This window comes from Carassius auratus, chromosome 41 (genome assembly GCF_003368295.1).
Source record: "Carassius auratus strain Wakin chromosome 41, ASM336829v1, whole genome shotgun sequence".
NCBI lineage: Eukaryota > Metazoa > Chordata > Actinopteri > Cypriniformes > Cyprinidae > Carassius > Carassius auratus.
Genome location: NC_039283.1, coordinates 5,894,580 through 5,920,050, shown reverse-complemented (window position 1 = coordinate 5,920,050; position 25,471 = coordinate 5,894,580). Strand labels below are relative to the sequence as shown.

General features: G+C 37.8%; 1 protein-coding gene across 7 annotated transcripts; it reads right to left on the bottom strand.

Moving 5' to 3' along the window:
- Positions 1–466: 466 nt before the first annotated feature.
- On the bottom strand, positions 467–24,475 carry LOC113059914 (histone-lysine N-methyltransferase ASH1L-like). 7 transcript variants are annotated; one of them, XM_026228590.1, is made up of 16 exons: positions 24,057–24,471; positions 19,634–20,258; positions 15,516–18,951; positions 10,752–11,439; positions 10,549–10,643; positions 8,479–8,552; positions 8,116–8,161; positions 7,698–7,800; positions 7,449–7,545; positions 7,268–7,335; positions 6,938–7,116; positions 4,522–4,650; positions 4,375–4,429; positions 3,142–3,256; positions 2,570–2,820; positions 467–2,241 (listed from the first exon to the last, which is right to left on the bottom strand). In XM_026228590.1, the coding sequence occupies exons 2-15, from the start codon at positions 20,099–20,101 to the stop codon at positions 2,713–2,715; spliced, it is 5,661 nt and encodes a 1,886-aa protein (XP_026084375.1). In that variant the 5' UTR covers positions 20,102–20,258; positions 24,057–24,471; the 3' UTR covers positions 467–2,241; positions 2,570–2,712. The 7 variants fall into 7 exon arrangements, with proteins under 7 accessions (XP_026084375.1, XP_026084376.1, XP_026084377.1 ...); XM_026228591.1 differs by having other exon boundaries at positions 24,200–24,471; XM_026228592.1 differs by lacking the exons at positions 467–2,241; positions 2,570–2,820 and having other exon boundaries at positions 6,943–7,116; positions 24,057–24,473.
- Between the last annotated feature and the right edge of the window lie 996 nt (positions 24,476–25,471).

Sequence of the window (25,471 nt, the reverse complement as noted above, 5' to 3'; positions counted from 1 at the left end):
TTAGCACGGATGCATTAAATGTATCAGAAGTCCCAGTTAAGACATCTATAATGTGACAAAAAATGCCGTCGTTTCTATTATTTAAAAAAAATCATATAAAATAAAAATAAATATTATTATATTTTATTATATTACCGTATATTAAAATGATTTCTGAAGGATATCATGTGACACTGAAGACTAGAATAATGGCTGCTGAAAATTCAGCTTTGCCATCACATAGTAAATTACATTATAATGCTGTCTATATTGTATATATAAGAAATGCACAAACATTATCATACGCTGTGATATTTACCTTGATTTTGCTTCTTTGTCGTCGCGTGATACTTCATCTGAGGTATCTTCACTGAGTCTGCTGACTTCTTGGTAAAAGAAGCTTAAACTACCAAGACGAAGCTTACAGTTAAATAAAGAAAAAAAAAGAAAAAAAAAACAATTTGTTTGACATTTTGTATGTTTAAGAAAACAAGGAATATGGGGTTGCTAAACGGGACGCCACTGGACAAATTCATACCATAATTAAAGTAAACACTTTTACAGTTCTCATTGTTGCACATTCAGATCTGCATTGTCATCTCAGTGTTAGTGTTACCACTAGAGAGTGCCATTCTCTTTAACAACAATCCTGACACCGCTATCAAGTGAAATAATAACTAATTAAAGCTATAGGAAGGTACACAATCTATACATTTAAGCCTTCCCGTATTTCGGACACAGTCTGTAAGGTTCTGCTTTTGCCTTGTAGTTTTGTTTGTGAAGACCATGTGCAGATTCCTCATTAGAGATGAATGTAGCCTATATAGTATGTGTGACAGTCACACCAGAATCTATTCTTATCACCTTGTTATATAAGGGAGAGTGATGAAACCAACTCCACTATTTAAAAAGAGACCTGGAAAGAAACTTATCCACAACTTTCAATCTACACAGGACTTCACAGGTTTTGACATTGTGGCATGCTTTTGACTTGAATGAATAAGGTTTGAGTATAGTAACCTAAAGTAAATTTACATTTGGTTTACAAAGCACTTACAAGTTCATGGACAAATTAAAAGAAAAATAGGTCTGGAGCTCTTCCTTTGGGTTTATTAGTATTAGTTACAATTTTCTTTAAGCAATATTATCTATAAGCAATAAAACCTATTAAATCTAAAAAGCATAATGGTCCAACTTGTAGTGAATTAATGTAGCTGGTTTAATTCATTTGTTCTGCTTTAATCTGCTTAAAGTGCTTCCTATAATTAATTTCTTAGTTCAACATAGACATATAATTTGTTGCATATGCATACACAGCTATTATACATTATTAAGCAATGTAAATTATATGCCATGCATAAAGAAGACTATCAAAATCTGATGTTTCACAGACACTGAATGTCCAGTTCCAAATTGCACATGCATTGAGAAACCTTATAAACTATAAAAAATATTATTAAAGAATCAATGGAAAATAGACAAACTCCCACAACAATTTAAGACTTAAGAGTTTCTTGAACCATAAAACATAATTTTGCTAAATATACATTATTTACAATATACTCTACAACTGTATAAAATATTTCCGAGCTGTCTCAACGCTATAAAGATTACTTCTTCAAATCAATGTATTACAAAACGTCACTAGCACAAGACAGCTCTGCACAGAGTGGTAGTAAATTCCCTTTAAAATAAAATTGACTGTTCTAAAATGGCTATAAACACACATTTGCTTACATTGAGCATTAACATTAAGGCGGTGTAATTGAACCTTTCATGCATTATTGCTTACTTTATAGTTATAACATTCAAAACACAACATCAAAAAGGCTGTAGACCACATTTCTGTTCACACCATTCAAAACTGTTCAGTCAGCAGAGCCTCTGTAGAATAGTTAAGTCCATTTTCTTGTAGGTATGCTGATGTAGTGTGTTGAATGATTTAAAACAGTCCGTGCATGTTCATTCCCTTCAACCCCAAACAGCACCACGTCCTGTTCGCATGGTTCTCCGCATCCCTTTCTTTATGTTTATGTTCAGTCTGCAGTGCAACATCTCAAAATGAAAGAAATGCATGTTCGAGTAAATGAAATGATCTGGGGTCTTAGATATTGATTTGTTTTTTCTCATGCCTCCTGTTCCTTTGCTTGACCTTCTTTTCCCTGAGAGAAAGTAAGGCTGGGTTGCTTTCAACTAATCACGTTGTCAAGCATCAGCAGTGTCCATGCTCACAAATGGCATTTCCAGGAGTGCTGTCTTAACCTACAGAAGGACAAAGATCAGGAGAAATAGTAAGAGTGCGAGCACCTAACCAGCAAATAATAATAAAGAACCCTTGTAGTGCAGAGAAATAAAAGGCTTTGATCCGCTTTGATGAATCATTATTCATTTTAAGATTTGCTAAAGGTCAATTTTATTTAATCAAATGACAACAATGAAATGACAACAAAGGTAATCTAAATGTAAAAATATGGGAATTAACATGGCTGTTAATTAAAAAAAGTCTCTAATATCGAGCAATATGATACATAATGCATCCCTAGCATTTTCTTTTTTTTGCACAGTTGTGTATGAATGGCAAAACTTTTACCTGTGCAGTGCATCCGTGAGAGCAACATACAGCAGGTCTTTGGTATTGGAGAGCATTAGATGCCTTCTGGAAGGCCCATCATGCCTCTGGGTTTGGTCACAGCAACTTCCCTGACAGAGGTTGCTGATGTGGTATTCTGTCACTCACAGGAAACTGCCGATCTGAATCAAGGCCTCCTGATGAGCACTGTGGTACACTTCCCTCAGCTGCCTCACATTACGACCCACTGGTGACTCACAACCGTAGTATTTCTGATAGCATTCAAAACAAAACGAGAGCATAAAATATTAAATGTGCTTTTCTAAACATTTTACTGAGGCATATATTACGATTGGGCTCTGAAAGATTTGATCTTCTCAAGAAGCAAGCAAGCAAGACACTGAACCTCAGGCTGCTTCAGATAGACTGTCTCTGTAATCAATTCAGGGTGCTGTTCTATGGTATAATTACAGGGAAACACTGGATGTGTAGCAATAAAAAATCTATTCCATTCTTTTGTGAATATTATTTGATGGTCAGTCTGAGGTATGACCTCGACAGCTCAACGACATCAAACCCTCTGTGAAACTGACCTCGGCGCAGTGGAACACCTTCAGCATGTCTGAGTGAAAGGTGTCCAGACTCTCATAGTGGCCTGAGAGGAGCTGCCTCTGTAACGTACTGAGATCCACAGGAGCCGAGTCTGATCTGGAAGAGAAAACACATACAAATGCATTGTCTTTTCCCCAACAAATCTATAAAAAAAACATGAAATATAAAGAGAAATATATACAATGAGTTTTGTGATTTTGAATTCATATCTATTAACTTTGAGGCCATTTAGAGTAGAGTACTGACTAAAATGTTGGTGTCTCATCTTGTACTGTGCACATTTTTGTCCAATAAAATGCTCTGTGAATACCCATAACTCTACATTACACATTTTATTTTTATTTTTATGCAGCAAGGAAGCATTACATTGAAAAAAGTTTCTGCATTTTACATTCTCAAAAAAAAAACCTGTATGAAATTCTGTATATTCTGTATGTTTATTAGCTTGTTTCTCAATGCAGACCTCAATTTAGGTCCCTACAGTGACATGAGTCCCCACGAGTCGGTGTGTATTTATGTCCCCATCGGAACATGTACAAACACATATACATAACTTAATAAAATAAAAAAGAAATAATATATGCACATATAATTTTCATTTTTAAGTGACCTATTCCTTAAAGAAAGGGGTGTGTCCAGGTGAATGGCCTCCTAAATTGAGCAGGCCATGGCATGTGCCACTTTAAAATGCTAAACCATGATTGACCCCAATCAGAACTGGATAATAAGATAATTCCTTCTGTGTAATAAGTTGAATTTAAAGTTCCAAATAAAAAGTAATGTCCAAAATATTTTACAGTCCATAGGAGAATATCTGTATTTTCTATTATCTTTCATTTTAATGATAATAAATGGTCAGTAAAACACAATAAATTACTAAACATAAATGCATTAAAGTAAATTAGACAGGGAATGTATTAATGAAAGAAAATGATTTGATTCTTTAAATACATTAATAATTTTTTTTAGCAGCATTAACATTAATTAATCAATTTAAATTATAGATTATACTAACAATTGATACCTAAAATATTAACCCTACAACATCCCTTTAAAAACATTCTGCAATCTACTGTAGCTTTCAGTGGGAAGAGGTTCTTCTGAAGACTGTGAAGAGAACAGTAAGAGAGCCGCTGAGAAAACAACACTGGTGCGTGGAAAAGCGCACACACACACACACACACACACACACACACACACCCGTCCACACAAACCTCTTTCTGGAGCACAGGTTCAGCAGAGGAGCAGCGAGGGTTTGTCCAGATGACCCTAAAAACAGAAAAAGTGATCAGCTGTGCTGATCTTCACACTGGTCTCACTCTTCTGCAACACATCTCTATTAATAAAATCAACAGATGTACCCTTGTGACTGACAATGATGTCATAGATCCCCTGGAGTGTCTGCGTGAGGCTTCTGCTCTGTACACTTCTCCCATCCTCGTCTCTCTCTCTGTTTTCTGACTGTGGACTCATGTGAGTCAGGCGCTGGTCTGTAATGCACAACACACTTCCTCTTACACACACCGAATATTGTCTTATTACACGTACATGATACACACATTTAAAGAATGTGCAGCCATCAACTCACTGACAATTCAACGCACATTTAGTAAAGGACTGTAATCTGAAGTCTCTCATAGCCTGTCATCTTTATTTGAAGTGCAATAATCAGAATGCACTTTAAAACACTGTTTCCATGAACTCAACGGGACACAGTAGCCTCGCTAGCCATTAACCACAAGTCCTCTTCTGCCTTTTTGACTAATGCTGAGTGGAAATAGAATTGAGGTGGTTTTGGGAACTGCTCCTCAGCTACAGCCCGCTGAGCGTGAAGGAGGGAGAGGAGAGGAGAGGAGGAGGAGGAATAGTTGATGCCATGTTCTTCATCAAGAAACCGCCTCAGGTCACAAAAAGCGCTATAAACAGACTGTCCCACTTAATGTGAATGTACTTTGGTAGCACTAGTACATATAGTTAGGTTAAGGTGAGCCTTCCTGACTTACGAATACACTTCGGCCAAAAAGTCCTTTTATTAAAACTAAGCTAAAATGACTTGATTTGTACTTCTGCAAATTGAATACATAACGGCCATCCATCCATTTTCCAAATATACTGGCAAGCATCTCGGGCCACAGGCAGGGAAACACCTTAGAAAGATGGACATGATGCCAAGTTTGATCTATTTGGTATTCAGAAACTTGGCCCATATTAAGGTCAAAGCTGAGTAGATTTTTCTCTTCCAAATACTTTTAACAAGTTATCTGAAGTCTAATCTTTACAGTTTGTGTGGGACATTCTAGCACAATTTGACCTGCATGTTTCACACAGAACCGTTACTGAAAGGGAACCCTAATGAAAAAGAAGTAACTTCAGCTACTTCAAGAGTAGTTGCTACAGAAATAATGTACTTTAAAGGAATATACTTAATTGCAAACTGAATGCAATGTTTTCTGACACTTAATTGTGTTAATTAACTTCAATTAAATAAAAAAATGTATTATTATTTTAAATGAAACATGTTCAATTTAACTTTAAAGTGCTTCTTTGGCCCACTTAGATAAGACTTGTGTATATAAATATGTTCATCTAAAAATACTAAGTAATTAAATACTTAAGTTAATTTCTATTCTTGTATGTCATGTAATCTAATATATATTTTTAATCACAAATATGTAGTGATGAAGTCGCAATTCAGTACATTTTAAGAACTCTAATACCAAATAACACATTACAGTTAAATTCATAATCGACTACTTTAAATGTGCCTTATGTTAGTTAGTCAACACATCAAATTAAGTGTACTTCTTTAAAGCAAAACAAAAGACGATTAAAACTATGAGTGCAAATGTCCGTCAAAGTAAAATCTGAAAAGCTGAAGTACACTACAAGTGCACATCGATTAAAATTAAGCGCACTTCTTTTTCACAAGGGAACTATGTTGGACAGCAAACTGGCAGTTTGTGAGTAAATGTGCAGCATGTTGCAGATGTGAAGTGTCTTAAAGGGGTCATGAATCGAGAAATCAGCTTTTACTTGAGCTTTTGACATATAACAGATCATCGTACTAAAAGAATATCCTGCTACCGTATTTTCCGGACTATAAGTCGCACTTTTTTTCATAGTTTGGCTGGTCCTGCGACTTATAGTCAGGTGCAACTTATTTATCAAAATTAATTTGACATGAATCGAGAGAAATGAACTAAGAGACATGAACCAAGAGAAAACATTACCGTCTCCAGCCGGCAGAGGGCGCTCTATGCTGCTCAGTGCTCCTGTAGTCTACACTGAAGACATAGAGCGCCCTCTCGCGGCTGTACACGGTAATGTTTTCTCTTGGTTCTTGGTTCTGAATAAATGTGACTTATAAATGTTTTTTTCCTCATCATGACATATTTTTGGACTGATGCGACTTATACTCAGGTGCGACTTATAGTCCGTAAAAAATTTTATCGACAGCAGTTGGCGTTTACTTTCAAGTCTTCCATGCGGCACGCCTATAAAAACCTATTACCTATTGATTTAGATGTTTTTGAATGTAAAAACCAGGAGAACATCATAAGTGGACCTCAGACAACAGTATAAAATAATAATAATAAAACTCCAGTTCATGACCTCTTTAAAGGTACAACAGTCTGCACAATTAATAAAAGTCAAAGTAGATGGTCATAAATATTTACAAAATTATTTTTTCAGGTCATCTATCCCTTTAAGAGCCGAGAACAACGTGACACCACACACACACACAAACACATTTTACAGCTATACACACTGCTGGACCTGACTTAGTGATGGTGTCTTCAAGATCCCCTCTCTGATCCCCCTCCTGGCTGCTCCCTCTATCTTCTTTGTTTTCTTCCTCTCGCTCTGTCACCTCCTCCCTCAGGAGCAATGCCTGTCTGTCTCGCATTTTCTCATAGTTTCTCACCAGAAAAACGCCATGGTCTAAGACGAAGCTCCTATCAGGGTAATAAGAGCAAATCAGAGATGTAAGCACAAATGTAAGGAGCATAAGATATGAGTGTACAAGAGAAAAGCATTAACGTAAAAAGGGTGAGCTATGCTAATGGGGGTAGAAATGCTACTGTTGGTGTTTATATGTGATCTTGCCTCTCCTCACAAGACAAGGGCATCATCAGGAGAGGGGAGGGGATATTTTCAGCATCACTGCCTTTCTCCTGCAGATAAAGTCATTTGGAAAGTGACCAAACTGACCACGTGTTTTAAACTAATTCACAATGATGCAGTCACTTTCAGGCATGTCGTAATGGTATTTAAATATGCTTCATACCTGCTGTTTGGGAGGGTCAGGTTGATCGGGAAGATTACTATCAATGTCTGTTTCACTCATTTCATTTCCAACCTCTTCTGTGTTGTTCTGTCTAGTGCTGACATTCCAAAGATAAGAAAAAAAGGTTATGGGTTAGCATAAAATCAGTTTGGACTAAACAACTGAAACCAAGTGCCCAAACAGCCTGAGAGAATTTATCTGCACTTTAAATTCAGCAATAGATGGTGAATGTGTTGTGTATGTGTGTACCTATTAAGGCTGTCAGAAACACAGTCGTGAGTCACACCGAGCTTCTGATGTTTACAGGAACCGTCTTCGGTCTGAGTGCGAGACATTACATCAACAGATCCATCTCAAAGAGACAGAGCAAGAGACAAAGAAGAATATGTTTACACAATATTAATTGCTTCTACACACTTACTGCAGAGAACAAAGCCAATTTGAATGTAATATTACACAGTAGTCAGTGCCAGTAATCACATTTTGTCATAACAATGACGTTTAATCTTAGAATTCCAACTTTTTATCTCATGTGGGACAAATGGACTTCCATACAGACTAGAGTATGTGACTGAAATTGTTTAGTTGATTTAGTCCTTCCTTATACCTACATACACAAACAAAGACACATGCAAATACACACAAATTAGAAGGTAAGTCTACTTACTGGATGGGGCCGTCTTGCGAGGGGTCTGTCGTGACTTTTTAGGACGCTGTATAGGAACAGAGATTGTCATTTTTCAAAGTGAACAATAGTGAATGAAATTCAAGATCTACACTGAAGGAATTTCAGCAAATAATTTAGACTTAAGGTTCCTCGCACACAATTATCGCACATCATAGCTCAGGTAGGTAGGTTCAGGTAGGCTTTGTCTAATTAAGGTGTATTTATGGAAAAGGGAAGTTTGACAAAATTACACCATTTCTATTATAGAACAAAGACATAAAGATTTATGGAATGACATGAGGGCCAACAAATATTGACAGACCATTCATGTTTTATGTTTTAAAAAAATAATTTAAGAAATACCTTTTCCTGAGCACAGAGTCGATATATGTCATAGGGCAACTGAAAGTCGATCCGTTTCAGCCTCAGATACTTTCCTGTCACACACACACGGGTTATGAATGCATTGAAATTCTTCTCTTTATCGCTCCCTCTATTTTAAACTATTCCGAGAGGTGTAAAAACCAAGTTCACATTAACTTATGACATACACATCTGCGCACTTTAACTTAGAGAATAGAAAGTTTGCAAATTCAAAAGTTCAAAAGTTCAGATTTGGTAAGATTTAAAAAATAAATCTATATATGTATGTTAAATATTACAATATAAAGTCACTTTTATATTTTTAATATATATTTAAAATGTCGAATTTTCACCAGCCATTACTCTGTCACCTAATTTGATGCCAAAGTAACAATGTAAGGTTATCTACAAAATGTCAGCTCAATATTGATTATTATTTACTTATTATTACTCATCATTATTCACTAGCAAAGTCATTGCCATGCTATGACATCATAAGGAGCTTTTCAGTGGCCCCTCCCACTTCAAATGCCACTTGTGTGTTTGAACCAAGAGCCAGAGAGCTGCACGGGTCCGATTTTGTAAATCCGCACCTGCCCGTACCCGGAGAGCTTAAAACCGCATCCGACCCGTTTTCCGACAGCAGCACTAATTAAAATCCGCACCCGACCCGATCCGGTTAAAATAGAACCGACACCCGACCCGCACCCGAAATCAAATCAGTAAAGCCAATCACATTAGACACACTTTTTTTCGAATTTTATTGCCAGGTCATACAGAAGTTATTTATGGAAAACTCTTTTTAAAAGATATTCATTTTTTATACATTTTATCCTAAATTTGATCAATGTTTTATCAATCAATTGCCCTTTTAAATAAATAAGAAGCAAATATATAGCAGACAATGTAATAACCTTAGTGTAATTGACAGAATTACTAAAAAATATTTTGCTATAAAAGTTAAATATTTTTTGCGTCACGCATGCATGCATGTCTATTTACCTCATATTAAATATAAAACGCATGTGGACTGATATTTTTCCAATGTCTGGACTTCTTTATTAATGGAGTATATAAACAGACGTTTCAATATATTGGTATTAAATGCATTTTCGGAGAATTTATATTTCACGTTTTTACTGCAAATGTCGAAATACGTGGTCTTTGGTTCATCAGTGCTTGAGTCACTGATCACATTAGAATAAAATATCTCATAATAAAATGCTAAATTGACTGATTCATGAATGTATATGCATAGTTCTCATCAGTCGGAAATACAGATAAACGCTTTCATTTGTTGTATTTTTGATCCTGAAAGAAAACAGAACAACAAAAGAGCGACTCATACCACCGTCTGAGGTTGTGCTTCAAGTCGAACGCACCCATTTTTAAATCATTCACAGCTGAGCATCGCAGGAGGCGGATCTGCGCCAGAGCGGACATGTGAATGAGCTGCACAAAGTCATTTTCAGATGCAATTAAAAAAAAACTACAACCCTGGATAGCCTAGATTAGGCTCATATTCACAAATGTGTTACTATGGAATGAAATATCTGATATTCTGATTGTCAAATACATCCAAGTGGAAGTGTATTGTTGTTTAAACACCTTTATAATGATCGCGTTAGTAGAGCTGTATGCGCTATATAATTTTTGAAATAGGCTTAAATCAAACACATTTTAATTCAGAGTCTGTATACTATAACCGTATACGTATAACCGCCATTCGCGCGGTTGTGATTTTTTTTTTTAGTGGAACGTAGGCCTATTTTTACGTTTGCACGTGACTGTTTTGAACCCGTGTTTAGACCCGTGTTTCCCTTTTCCGACCCGACCCGCACCCATATCCGACACATTTGGATATTTTTCACCCGTTTCAGCCAAGTTTGGGGGGCCCGAACCCGTGCAGGACTCTACCAAGAGCTCTAGATTCTTTCAATCAATATAAGTCAAGTTTGGATTTAATTCCAGCTCATTACTGACTGACAGAGATCACTTTTTCCACTTTCAGTTCAACTTTTATAGTGACCTCCAAATGACCCCAATAAACACACACATACACAAACTTACCTACGTGTATTGGTGCAGGAAGTAGACCATGCTCATGTTCTTCAGGATCATAGTCAAGGCAGTCTGTGTGTAGTGGAGAGGACAGACTCGAGAGGCTGTGCGGAGTAAACAGACAGAGGATTTGTTAAGAGCTCTCGAAATAAAGGCTGCATTTAAACAAATATTCTTAACACTTGTTTATAAATATGGAAGAGCTCCCTCACTTCTCGCTTTTATACACATCCGAGTAAAGTCCCGCCCACTCATATTTCTTTTCAGTTGCCACGTCAGACCTCTTCTCTGATTGGCTGTTTACAGACACTGATGGCTCCTGGGAAGGTGAGGATATGTCGATGTGCGATTGTGAGGGCTTTTGGCTCAGAGCGGAGTCTTTTCCTTCATCTACCTGCCCATCATTGCTCCTTGATTCATCTCTTCTTTTCTTTCTTTTCCTTTTCTCATGTTGAGCCATGGACTCAGTCGCATTGAGTTCTGTATAGTCGTCTCCTTTTTTGCGTTTCGCAGGACACTCTGTGGTTTCATGATGTACAGGTGTGGCAGGTAAAGGTGGAGAAAAGCACGGTGCAGGGTTTTTCCTTGGTCGACCTCGTCCTCTCCTCTTCACCTCACTTCCTGTGACCTCTTGACCTTTGGGATTCTTTTTCTTGAGAGGCTTTTTGACATGTTTCAGTTTACTCTTGTTTGGCGTTGTATTTTTGGTTTTATTTAAATGAGAAAAACTGACTTTGGTGGCAGAACAAGAGGAAAAAGGCCTGATATCGTTGGTCTGAAAGTGTGTTCTGCTGATGTTGGGTCTTTTCTCTTTTCCTCCTCTCTCTTGTCCTTCATTGAGAGAGGGACTGGCATGCGGATAGTGCTCAGAGAAGAGTGAACCACCAGGCTGGAAACTCTCTGAAATAGAAAAGATGTGAGCAGTCACATGGGGGAAATTCACTTAGGATTAACTGCACCCACTGATGGCATCTTTAATTTGCACACACTGTCTACATTAGAACCAGTTTCACCAAAGGACTTCTGTAAATCATGAAATACACAACACAAAAGAAAAAAAGCTGTGCTAAATGTAACTTCCATGATGCAATTCCCAGTTCTGAGTGCTAAGTTGTGACAGATGCAGCACACTGCAATTTTGCTAATTTTATAAGGACTTAGGACTTTTATAAGGACTACTGGGATTTAGCTTCCTGAATTGGATTTTAAAACCAGCAGAATTTCACAAATAACATCTACAATGAGAACATGTTACATAGAAAGGAAAAAAAAAAATCCGGTATGTGAATAAAAGCCCATTCACACTATAAAGATAACTTTTATTTATTAAGCGTCACTTTAAATGTTTGCGAGATTTTCTTTTCTCTCCATGACAGGCTGCTGGCTCCCACTGTTAATTTTTATTTATTTATTTATTTATTTGGAAAAGCACTCTCTGTATTAGCTTAAAGCCCTCAAGTTTACATTGGTTACTGTATTCTTTCAATTGCTCTAAACAAGTATTTTGGGTGACCTTTTTTATTGAATGCTAAAGTTGGGTGGATTTTGATGGGCTGTCAATGTTTTTATCTTTCATCATCTATTAAAGTGATTCCAACAACAATATCTATCCTTTGTCTCATAACATTATAGCTGTGTTATGGACTTTCCTATTCTCATAGAATTATAGTAGAATTCTCGTTTCACTTCAGAAGAAACAGACCATTCGCTTACATTATATGGACTCAGAGATGCATGAGGCTTCCATTGTGTATGCATAACTTTATATATTATATACATGAATAGAATTCTAAATTAATCAGACATTAGAAATAAAACATGGAGAAAAAACAACAAGTATTTTAATAAAATGAACATCTTTCTTTTTAAGGTTTTGTTAATGTCATGGGTTTTGGTTCATATAGAGCACAGGCACAGTTTGAGAGCATTCAATCAGGTTCAGATTTCACTGCCAAATTATATTTTCATTGCAATACCGAACAAGTATTGAGCATTTGAACAACCTTGGACACCGTCCAAGAGGAACTGTAATTACATTTATACCACAATGCTTGCAATTACTGTTAGTACAAATGACAATAACAGTGATGGGATTAAAAGAAGGAACATTTCTTTCCTGTTTCCAAAGAAGAGCAAAACTAAGTCATCAACCTCAAGCATCTTTTCTAACCAAGCCAGTACTAAAACTTGGCGAAGCTGTGAGACAGCACTATTCCTCATGAAAGAGTTGGTGTTTTTGAGAAGTAACTACTGTAATCCTGACCATGGGAATTATACTGCCAGTATTTTACTGCAAATTCCACTCTCCTCCACCAGTACTGCTAGTTTAGATACAACACTAAATCAATTTCACAGAGCCCCACTGGAGTGCATTCCACAGCGAGCCATGCCCTGGGTCTCCAGCACAATAAATAACACATTTGACAATAAATAAGGACAGGCAGTGAGAATAAAAGCTGCATGATACGGTTAACATCACTTTCATGTTATCCCTCTAAAAATTCTCTGAGAGGCAAAAAGGAAAGGAGAAAGAAAGTCGCAAAAAGATAGAAAAAAATGGCCTATGTAGTTGTTTCCACGAGCATCTACAAAGGAGCTATTTATGGTTTCTGGATGACAGCCAAACCTAGACTACAAAAAATGTCCATCAGCTCTGAATGGAATTGTGAGGACACATTAACGTCTGATATATCAGTTTTAATAACATTTTGAGGCAGAGTAAATACAGAAGAGTGGCATTTTTAGGGCACATCTGGCTCAGATTACAAAACGTGTTATTGCCATTTATTCGCTTGCGCTTACAAAAACATTCCTTGCTTTCCCCTATTATTTCTGTCAATCATTTTTCACATTTCACTTGTAGATTTCCATGCTCAGATTTCATCCTTTCCACTAGCACCACCACATTTCCTCACCGCTGCTGAATGCCTGCTTTTTCATATTCACCCTTTCCAAATCAAACAGACTGTTTTGGCCACAAGCTGACAGAAGGTCTATGGCAGAGTCTTAAATGGAAATTCTTTGGCAGGAACATGACAGAATAAGCACATAATTCCCAGTGGTTAAATGTATAGCAGAAATCTGGGTAGTTCCCTTTTACAGAAATACTCAAATGTCAAGTATTAAAAATAAAGCTCGTGTTTACTTATAAATAAGCACTTTCATACCTCACTGAAATGTAAAAGCAATTTTGATACCTAAATGAATCCATGCTCACTGAAAATACGGAGTCATCATGACAAAAAAAAACAACAACAACCAGTGTTAAAGTGCTCAGTGATACAGACTATAAACATCCCTGTAGTACCTTAGCATTTATATCCAGAAAGTGTTCATAAGTAAGTGAAATTAAATAAAAGCAAAATGGTTCTAATGAGGCGATTCATTATCTAAACCTAAAATCTAAGATTATGTTAAAAGGAAAGGTTAACACTATTCTTTTACTTCCTTGCAAGAACTGGTATTTCCTTAAGGAAATCAGGAAAAACAATTCTTTTATTTGTTGAGAATTGGCTTCAGTTTGCCTTTGTTGTGCATTAATAGGCAGGAGTGGCAAGGACTTCTGAAATGAGAAGAAAAACACAGTTTGGTCTTTAGTACTATGTAAATTCATGTTCCAGATTAATTTTTCCTTCACGATTAGGGACTATCAACAAGCAACCATTAACAAAATGCTTGTTACTCACAGATCATCATTTCAAGTTAACTTCGATTCAGATGTGACTGAAAGTGGAGACGTCCAAGTAAATGAGCTTTTAACTTTGTAATTAGCACATCGATATGCATTGGTTTGACTCATTGAGTCCAACTCACAGACTGGATGCAAACATGATATGCAGGCCCTGTCGCTTAGACAAGGGTAATTATCCAATCATAGTGATGATAATGATAAGCAGGAATCATCCAATTGCCAAAGTTATCAGTCATTCACAGTGACATGAAGGCACTGCTTCCCTATGGGACATTTCACCTGTATTTTGCACGTCAGTGATGTGAACATGATGAGCTTAAAGACTGCAAAAAGATTGCTGCACTCTAAAGGCTGTTTGAATGAATGCTACTTTCTCTTACAATTTTGTTGAGCGTCTGGCTCTTCCTCTGAGAAAGCGGCCCTGATGGGCAGTTACTGGACATAATAAACAGTAAAAGCTCATGCACTAGCAGACACCACGCACTACACAACACCAAATGTTCCAGTCTTCCTGCTGTGAGAAGTTCTTCACATGCTGGTATTTATTTCTTACCATATGCTTTCAGCAAGGCTAACTAATCAAATATGCATTTCTTTTTATTCTAAAGGTGTGTATTTGCATAGAAATGACTTAAGCATTGATTCACAATTTGTTTCATGTCAAATACAAATATATGTGGTAAAACATTTTTTAAATAAAAATTAAATTCTATTCAACTCTAATCACATTTCCCCCAAATATACTCTGGACTGTGAGCCACAGTCACTTGATAGTATGAGATACCATACAAAAAGACATTAAAAACACACAGGTTTTGCAGTTCCCTCACACATCACTTCATCTACAACTATCTAAGGATATATAACACAAAACAAATGCATAATGATTACAACATCAATGCCAGAATACCATATAATGTGTAGAACTAATGCATCACAATATTTACACACAACAGAGACCATATACCTCTCAATGGTCTGCTAAATAGATTCCCTGCCAAGGTAAATCTGTGTAGCCAATTACATGCAGAGCAAAATCAAGCTCCATTTTGGTACCTAACTAGTAAAACAGCGGGAGACAAATAAGACCATAGACTCTCAGTCCTGTAATAAAATAGTCTTATTTCACTCTTCAGAGTGTGTAAATAATTCATTCCAATCATTTTCTCACGTAGTTAATAGGAACAAAAGGATACTGGATGTTAAAACTGAACTTTTCAATACCAAACACTGAAAATCAGTTGTGCATTACATGCAAACAAAAACTAATCTCAAGCCATCTCACCTGATGTTCTTATGCCTCCAGCTGAGCAATCCTTCATTAAGGAGCCTCCAGGTCTCATTAAGTTCCTTGAAGCAGACTGAACTTCACCAACACTTTTTTGAGCTGTCATGTGACTGTACGCACTACTAGCAAGGTTGGGGTTCCTCAGGAAACTGTGATGGTGGATGGCTCTGTCTGCTAGGGGAGGTGATGGCAGGTCTTCATCCCCTTCATCATCGTCCTCCTGGTACCCTGAACCAGCTTCTTGGTTTAAAACCCTGTTCCTCGGCTCTACCTGTGTGCTCTCTCTCCACCTCCATGGTTGCTGATGCTCTGCCCACCTAACTTTTGATACCGGTCTCATATGTGCAAGTCCTATATATGAAAGTGGTGAGGTTTTATGTTTGTCTGCTTGTTTTGAGGGTGTTGAGGAAGAGCAGGGGGGATTTGAGGCCGGACCCCTTCTGAAATGGTCTTTTCTGGGCTTACTTTGTCCTATTAAACCCTCTTTTCCATCTCTTTCTCTAAGTCTATCATCCACAAACCTTTTACCTCTAGCCTGCTCTCTGATGTCTTCTCGTTGCCAGCTATTTCTACTGAACCAGTCAGGGGAATGAGATGTTACATTAGCATAGTTCCCCTGTGGCTTTCCGCCACAAAGTAGAGAGTCACTTCTCAGAAACTTGTGCTTCCTTTTATGGAACTTTGATGGGCTTAAAATGGGATTTTTGGAGTAGGGGTGCACATAAGAAGGTAAAAAGGGTGACGAAGGGTATATAGTTGCAGATGGAGGGTATCCTCTATAAAGTCCAAAACCAAATGAAGTGGTAGAAAGTGGCATTTTGTATGGCGAGTGGTAACAACCACCTCCCGACAGTGGGAAGCCAAGTTTGTGCACTACTGGGCAATGTGTGACAATATGTTCACTTGGTTGTGAGGGACACCCATTGTTCCTCTTAAAATCTGCCAGTCCAACATAATGCAGAGAGTCACGAGAAAAGTCTGACTGAGGTGAGTAGTAACCACTGAAGTTGATTTGAAACATAGCTGGATGATGAAGGTTTTGTGGTAGACACTGAAGAACGTGAGGATGAGCTTTTCCTTTCCCACTCTTCCTTCCAGAATTTGCTTCATCCCCACACCCTCGTGATGAGATATGATGCACAATACGAATCTCACTAAGTCTGACCACTAATTCCTCAATCTCTGCCAGAAAGGCCGGGTCTTGCCTTTTGGCCCTGAGTTGAAGATACTTTTTCTTACATTTGTGTTTATGTCTCCTAATCTTATCATGGCTAAAGCAATTATGACCTTTTCTATGGCACTTGTATTTGAGTCTTTCTTGCTCCATTAATCCTGATTGTCCAAAGTGTGTAGTTCTGTGGTCATCAGTCCTTACAGAGCCTAACTGGGATGTGGCTGAAGGGCATGGTGAAGACTGCGAGGAGGAAGGAAGTTTTGATTTCTCTTCGTGCACTGCTTTAACCCTTTGGGTACTGGTTACCTTTGGAGCAGAACGTTGATTATATTCATGGTTGCCAAGATGAACCTTTCTTCGAAAAGAGGGGGACATAGTGGGTGAAGGGGACACAAGATTCTTAAAAGGAGAGCTGCACAAACCAGACTGGCCATCAAATGAATGGCTATGATCATCAGAGGTGGACCAAGAGTTCAACTGATCAGAAGATTCTGCCAAGACTTGCTGAGACTTTTGACCTAGAACTTGTTCAGAGTCTTGGCCAGAAGTTTCTCTTTGAGTTTTAGGTTTACGACCTCTTCTTTTTCCTATGTAGACAGTACCACGTTTGCTGATATTTATTTGTGGACCAAATTTTCCCCCAAAAGAGGTAACAAGTGAGGATAAAGTGTGCGTTTCATCTGAAACCGAGCAATCTGCATCACCTTCATTGTCTTTCTGAACAACATCAGAATTGTAACTTTGGCTTTGCCCTGAAAGAAACTCTGTGAGTACTTTATCCTTCTTCTTCACTCTCATCTTATTGATATTTGTGATAATAGTCTTCATTATCAGCCTATTTCGTTTGCGGCTGATTTGAGCATCTCTAGCTTTAGACAAAGAGGGTTTGAGTTTTCCTGCAGCACGCTTCTTCCCAGATGCTGAGTCGAGTGATTTACATCTCTTTTTTTGGACAAAAGAGAGACATTTGGGATGACCTAGTGTTTTGGGGGTTGGCTTTGGAAGATTCAGGCCATTCTCTGGATCAGGGATATCTGCATCTTCAAGTATGGGGAATTTAGTAGAGGACTTTTGAGACTTACTTTCCTGAGGAATCTCCCCCAACTTGGTCATCTTTGGACGGCCCCTTTTCTTGGGAGGGGGCTCAGAGGAAAAGGTTTCTGATCTGGGTGATACATTTTGTAGTTTATTAGATTTAGGAAGTTGTCCAGCTTGTCTTGATTGCAATGACAACACCTTTGATGACTTAATGGAAGGAATTCTTTTATGGTTTGATTTTTGTGGTATCTTTTTACAGGCAGCCAGATCCATTTTCTCGTCTGGATTTTCTATCTTTGTCACCTGAACAGCTTTTTGTTTCTTCTGTGACATGAGGTTTTGTTTTGGATGTAAAGGTGGCTCATCACTTGGAACGCAACTGTTAAACTGAGAATCTGCACACCCAGGGGGTTGAGAGGAACACTGCATATCTTCGTCTTGGTTTGAACTAAGCCTGGCTCTTTTCTTATTCTTGTCAATGATTTGCCCCACCCTGCTGCCATCTTTTGGCTGGACAGCAACAGCTTGGGAAGGTTCCATCTCTCTGGAGTCAACTATGACTTCACTTTCATTATACTTATTACTTCCTCTGCTCTCCAGTAACTCTGGCATACAAGTGCTGTTCTCAGGAGTTGCTGATTCAGCAGATTTATCTGAAGCAGTAAGGAGCAATGGTGTCTTGACAGAGGGACTTTGCTGATACAATAAACCATTTTCCTTACTCCTACTGTTGGTGTTACTCGTGTTTTTGTAACATGAAGGGTCTCCATCTTCTTTATCTGCTGCATTTAAAACCTTGTCAACATTACTTTCCTTGATTCTACACTTTTTTGGAGGGCAGGGACTTCGCTTTCCTAAATTCTCACTACATGATATTGGATATGACGTGCTTTCACTGTCATTTTCAATACTGGAAGAAGTATCATTTGAACCATGTGAAGTGAGGGAGGAGATCATTGCTTCTCCAGTTGGGAGATTTTCACCCTTCTCTTTTTGAGCATTTAAAACTTGGGCGCTGTCTTGTAGACTGGAGTTCTGTGGTAAAGAGGAAGGCGGAGAAGGGGCAGCTGGAGGTGAATATGTCTGCTTCAGCAATGTAGAGGAGGTTATCTTATCTGAAAGTGGTACTTTGCTATCTGTTTGTGGCTGAACTGCATACGAAGGTCCATCTGATGTTAATAATGACTTTGAGTCAGTCTTCCTCATGTGTTTTGATGGAGCCTGTTGGAAGAGAGTACATGTGCTGACCAGAATTCATCAGGAAATGTTTGAAGATATTCAGTCATTCAGGTCATTCAAGGATATCGGCAAAATTAAATCAAAGCCAGTCTGGAGTAGCCATAAATTTGAGTAAATTTGACAGGCTTCATTAGATGATGATTCTGACAGACTTTGACTTAATATCACTGACATTTTATAATAACACATCACTAAGAGTTATTTTTTTAATGCTCTTTTTGTGTAACGACTCCATGGTACTATGATCTGAGGATCTAGAGGAATTTGGGTGAATGAAACAAAAGGACATGGCACATAACATTTGAGCAAAAATAAAACCAATGTGAGGAATACATTTAGCTTTGGGCTTTCCAGTAACTGTTTGCAGGTCATAAATGAATAACAGAGTGCAGATGAAGGACTTCCAACTACATATTTTTCAATGTATGGGAGAGGGAGATAAAATGAGTGAGAATGACAGTAAAAAAAAAAAAAAAAAGAACATAAGATCTGAGTGAGCAAAAAAGACAACGTGATAAAATTAAGGGATATAAAAATAGATAAAACATTTCAAACCACTGGTGGCTAATAATGGAAAGATACAGACAGAAATAGTAACAACAAGAATTTGCATAAACTGAGGAAAAAATGAAAGCAATAAAGAAAAGAACTGAGAAAGACTTACCTTTTTAGAAGCTGTAATGACTGATTTAGAGTCAGCTTTTTTGGATGATGTGGGAAGTGGGACACTCTGCCTTGTAGATGCTTTTGGAGAAATGCAATCGTTCCTATCTTTTTTCTGAATCTCACGATGAGACTGCTTGCCCACTCTGATATCAGGACTGGGGACTTCACCTCCACATGAACTATGTCCATCTCCATGTGCAAGCCTCTGAGAGATTCTGATTGTGGGCCTGCATATGAAGTTCTCAAGGCTCTTTGGGGGCTTCTTTGTCCGTTTCGCTCCAACCGCTATTTTCATTCTTAAATTTCCATCTGACTGGTCGGACCTTGTATCTGTTAACTCCCCCAGACTAGTCTGCTGCTGCTTAACTTCACTGGTAACACTCTTTGAGGATGCATCTGGTTCAGCCTCTTTGGGTTTTCTCATCTTCTTCCTGTCCTCTGTTGTCTTTTGCTTTTTCTTATCCATTTGAACTTTCAGAGTAGTAGATGCAAAGGGGAGAAGTTTTGTCAATAAGTAATGTTCAGCTTATGACGAAACGTGGTGTTTTTCAGTCTTATTTAATGCTCTTCTATCATCTCACTTAACTTGAGAGAGTAATAAGGTATTGGTACCATGGAAGGACCTATAAACAAGTAAAAACAAGAAAGAGAAGAACATTAGTAACAGTTTACTCACAGTGACACAACATTAAAACATTTTTCACAGGAAAACCTCACTGCATAGTGAGAAGATTAGATATGCAGGCAGTACAACAGAAAATGCTACAGATTTCAACTTTTGCCCAGATCAAAACACATATCTTGTTAAAAAAGCCTGCAACTTTACACTCAACAGTCCAGTTACCTGAGCTATTGCTGACTACCAGGTCAAATACTTAGTGCTCAATTTAGAGACATGGATTATCAAAGCATGTGCAGCTGGCTATGAACAGGCCGGTTCAGATGCTAATGGAATTTGTTATTGAGTAGCTGACATGAAATACTTATAGAAAGTAGACGTCCTGCAGCGTGACATGTTATGCTCTATCTTTAAAAAATATAATTCAGTTGTCACAAATTCACAATGCAAGATTACTTAACTAAAATTTTTTTTACAAATGTGTATATGTGTATATGTGTATATATTTATAATAAATATTTGCAAATTAAGCATTATACTATGACTTGGTACAAGCTGTAACAGCTTTATGGTCTGCAGCAGTGGTTCTCAACCAGGGGTCAGGGGCCAGGGCCCTCTAGGGGGCTTCAGCAAACTTCTAAAGAGGCCACAGGATGACTTAAAACAATTCAAAATAAGACAAAACAAAAATTAAAATCAATTCAAATATTACAACAAGATATTTTGTAATTTACTTAACCCATTTTCTTTTCTTTCAGGAATCAGGGTTCCCACAATCTTGATAATTGTAGATACATGATGGAAATTATCCCTTAACTTCAAACCTTAAAAATGTCCACAATTTTTTAATCCTGCTATTTCATTTATAGGAACTAAGAGTCTCGGGTCTTCCAATATTGCTGTGTGTCTTCTTGGAGTCAAGAAGGTTGAAAAGCACTGCTGTATGGTCAATCAACAGATTACATTAAGGTGATTAAAATGGTAACAATCTTAAAGGAAATGGCTGACCGTTCCAGTTGTTAAAATCAAGCAGTTCAGAAAAATGAGGTGCATCGTATAACCTATTGCAACAACTTTGACAATACTTTTCCACTGGAACCTTTTACTTTTAATTTAGAAGGGAGGAATGTCTTGTAACTACTTTTAACTGAGTTGAAATGCAATGATCTCTCTGCTTCCCGAAGACATGCACATTTTCAGCCCGATTGTGGTTTTTCTATGTGTTGCCCTGCCAAAACAGTTCTGAATATTTCCAAATTTGGTGTAATAGAAGGGCAGCATAGTGAGTGATGACGCAATGGAGATGAAGACTACATCTTTAAAAAAAATCCAGACAGCTTTATCTAACAAAGTATAGTCCTTAAATCTTAAGAATCAATTACAATAATCGAACTCTTAAGGAAGCTTTACATTAACTGTGAAGAGAACCAGGTTAGTCAGGTAGTGTCTACTTTCAAATTAACTCATACAATACAAATCTTTGAACCTACAGTACATAATGAGGTACATTAAGAGCACAAAACATCTTAATCTCCTATAGATCAGTTCCCTCGGGACATACCCACATAAAAATCCCCAGCAACTGTGAAAAGCTGGCTGAAACTCTGTTTTGAGTTGTCTGAAAGGCAGGTGCTTTCCCACACAGAGTGAGGTCATTCTATGGAAGATTCCGCACGATGACCTCAGTGCGTTAACTTGCACAGGGGACCCATAAAATCAGGCGGCTGACCTCCAGGCTGCAGGGAGGAACACGCTAATAAAGCCCAGCATCGGTAGCCTGAGCCATCTGTGCGTTTTCGCCTGGACTCTGTCAAAGCATTTCCAATAACTTTCTATCCACTCATACAGTCCCGCCTAACCACAAGGTAAAGTTTCCCACCATGATCTCCCGTCGTGAATCATCTTGTAAATCTAGTAAAAGTAAAACCTATCGCAGGCTGTTTCAGCCTTCGCTAATTCTTATAAAGACAACACAATCCAGCAACGTTTCGCTTGCTGAGTGCAATCTCCTCAACTCCTCCTTTAGGATTTGGAGCTAAGAAAACAATCCCAGTGGAACGCTTGAAAAGAAAAATGGCCCGAGGAGAGGAGAGAGAGCGAAGTACAATGATGTGTGTGTGTAGAGAGCAGAAGAGGGAGCTCTGTGGCTATTAGTAGCACAGTTCAGGAGCAATGTGAGAAGGACGTTTGAGGGTCTTTCTCTCCCTGGGACCTGAGCCTACTTTTCAACATTTACCATAATTATTCATTTTCTTGTACTGCTTCAACGTTCCCTCCATCCGCAGGTTTCTAACCCCTCATTCTCTTCCTTTTTCGTGTCCTTCCATCTCATTTAGGCTACTTCTGTTCATATTTTTTTCCTTTCAGTAGCCTATATAATCAGCTCTCTTTTTTACATTATATTTCTAAAGCATTTTCAAAGCAGACCACACTGAGCGGTTAAAGAAGTCACTGTTTCCCCCGTAAATCAAAACCATATGCTCTTCCTTAAAAATCTGTTTTGGTGTTGCTGATACAAATCTTTGCTAACACACGAACATCTCGAAACAGAAGATCACTGTTCTTGTCATCTAGAAATATTCTGCATGTTCCTTTCTTTCTTCCCCTTTCATTTTCTCCAAATTTTCTTCACAGTGTCAGTTTTATTGATCTTCTCCACCCAATGCTTTCTCAATCCAGCCCTTCAGCGTCAAGTGCAATGAGTCTCCAGGAAGTTATTAGGTTTCACTATGTTTCAGTTTGTGTATGTTATCTTATTACAAACGATTCTCTTGTACTGTTCAACCCAATGGGGTCTTCTGTCCTCTTATGTATATTGAGACAGTAATAGGCAGGTTAACACCAGCTTTTATCAGTTAAGCAGACCTATTTCAGGCAGATTGAATCAAATATTGTTAATCTGTGCAATGTGAAAGTAGCACACAATAGTGTGAAGTGCATTAGAGTAGCAAAACAAGATGACATCACTGAGCACTGCCCTTCATTCGGCAAAGATGTTCTCCCTGACAGGACTTAAGGGTTCTCTGGACAAACTCCGAGAATCGACTGCGATTTGCCCGCAAATCCATCTGCCAAATGTGAAAACACAAAACGGGGATAAAGCGGTTTCAATTCTACAGGCTCCTCTGACCTAGATATAGCCGGGTGCTCCAGAAATAGCAGAAAACGAAAGCATTTTATGAAAATATGATAGAGATAGGGATATGACAATCAAGTCAATGACAATCATGTTTTAGTTGGCTGGCCGCTCGAGCAGACAAGCACAGTATGTCAATGCAGAGTGAATAGGACTTGATTGATGGGACATTAAGTAGGATGTAATAAATTACCCTCTGTGTAGATATCATCTTAAGAAAGGTTTTTTTATTGTAATATATATAGTGAAAATAAAAACAGTGAAATATTAATACGATCCGGTTATCTACAGCGCGAGGCAAATCGATATAAAGTTGTCTGGAAAGTAGCAAAAAAAAAAAAAAAAAAAAAAAAAAAAAATACAGGATAGAGAGACCGCGACCCAGTTTCTAATCTATTATCGCTTATTTTGACTTGTTTACTGGTATTATAGCGTTATTACTTGGAAAGCTCAAATAGTATATGCGATCCTGCACGCGCGTATGTTTACGATAAAAAGTGTCGTAGTGTATTCCTGCGCGAGGGCCTAATGTCCCGTTTCAAATTACATTTTTATTAAGCGACGGGAGTAGTGCACTCCGAAATATATGTGCTGTAAAACCCGCAGGAGATTTGAGAAAACAGCAACTACAACAACCATTGCCTCACGAAATGAAAAATGACTTACCCCAGCTGCAAAGAAGACGCATCGCATGAAAAGGAGCAGCTAATTTACAAGTGTGTGCAACGAGCTGAAACGATAAATGGGGGGTGTTGCGTGTCCACGGGACCCATGAAGATGAACATTGTGCAACACCACACGATACTCACGTCCCCCCTTCTTCTTCTCTTCGCCCCCCTGTTTCTATTCGTCTCTTGCGCAGTTGTTTTACATCAAAAGCATGGTGGTACATTGTGTACCCAATAGCCACAACCCAAGTTCACCGATGAGGGGAGACGGAGGAGAGCAATGACCGTGCTCTATGTTTTCGGTTACTGAGCTGATGCCTGCAACTTGAGCTAAATTTACCCACCAATAACACGAGCTATTCGCATGTGTGTGTTAGAAAATGATATCGAATAATCTAACCGGAGATGGCCGACTTTGAAATGATGAGCAATGATGTAATTGAATTGTGGGCCAACCTGCGTCGCTCGGTTTAGAGATAAACTGTTATTATTTATTGAGTTGTACATCTTTTGGAATTTATCAATATTTGATATTTTATTTAATATTGTGCACGCATATCATCACTGGAAATCTAGTAGCATACTCTTGACGGTTGGTTCTCAAATTACCATGCGATCTTTTACTAACATCTATTTTAAGTCTTTTATTTACTTGAATTACGATGTAGCTTATTACAACATGCCATATAATATTTAACGGAATAACTGCGCATTTACTGCCAGTGACCTATAGGTGGTAGTGCAAACATAATACATAGATACTAACCAAAAAAAAAAAGTTATGTAATGTACAGGCTAGACTGAGAATATGTTAATGTCATAAAAATAATCTACAAAATCTGAAAAGGATTTCCGACCCACAATAACAATTTGTGCTTTATGCATCGACAAGTTCTTGTTTATTAGCCAGGTTTAGGGGAGTTGCAAATTAAACTAGTTGAAAGCACAGAGGGTGCTATATTTAAACCATAAACGGGTTGTTGAACACGTTTGTTATAACAATCATTTCTCTCTTTGAGAGTGCCATCTGTTAGCATTACAGTTCATCTCAATGTTTTATACATAACAATTAAGTAGGCTCTCATGACATAATCAGGGTCAAATGTTGGTCATATGGGTGCTCTAAGCAGAATTGTATTGTGCCCCTCCCCCAAATATTATGGAAGTAAAAACAAAACAAAAAACAACAACAAAACCTATTAACAGCTATTATAGGGGTCAAAATAGAACTTTAATAAAATATTTTTTTAACTGTATTATTTACAAAGTACAATTGTAGTTCTGTAGCAAAAAAATAAATAAAAAATAAAATGACACATATAAAATAAAATATTTTAAAAGATTAAATAATATAAAAATAAATAATGATAAATGAAATAAAAAACTGCTTCATCCTCTTTTGCAACACATTTC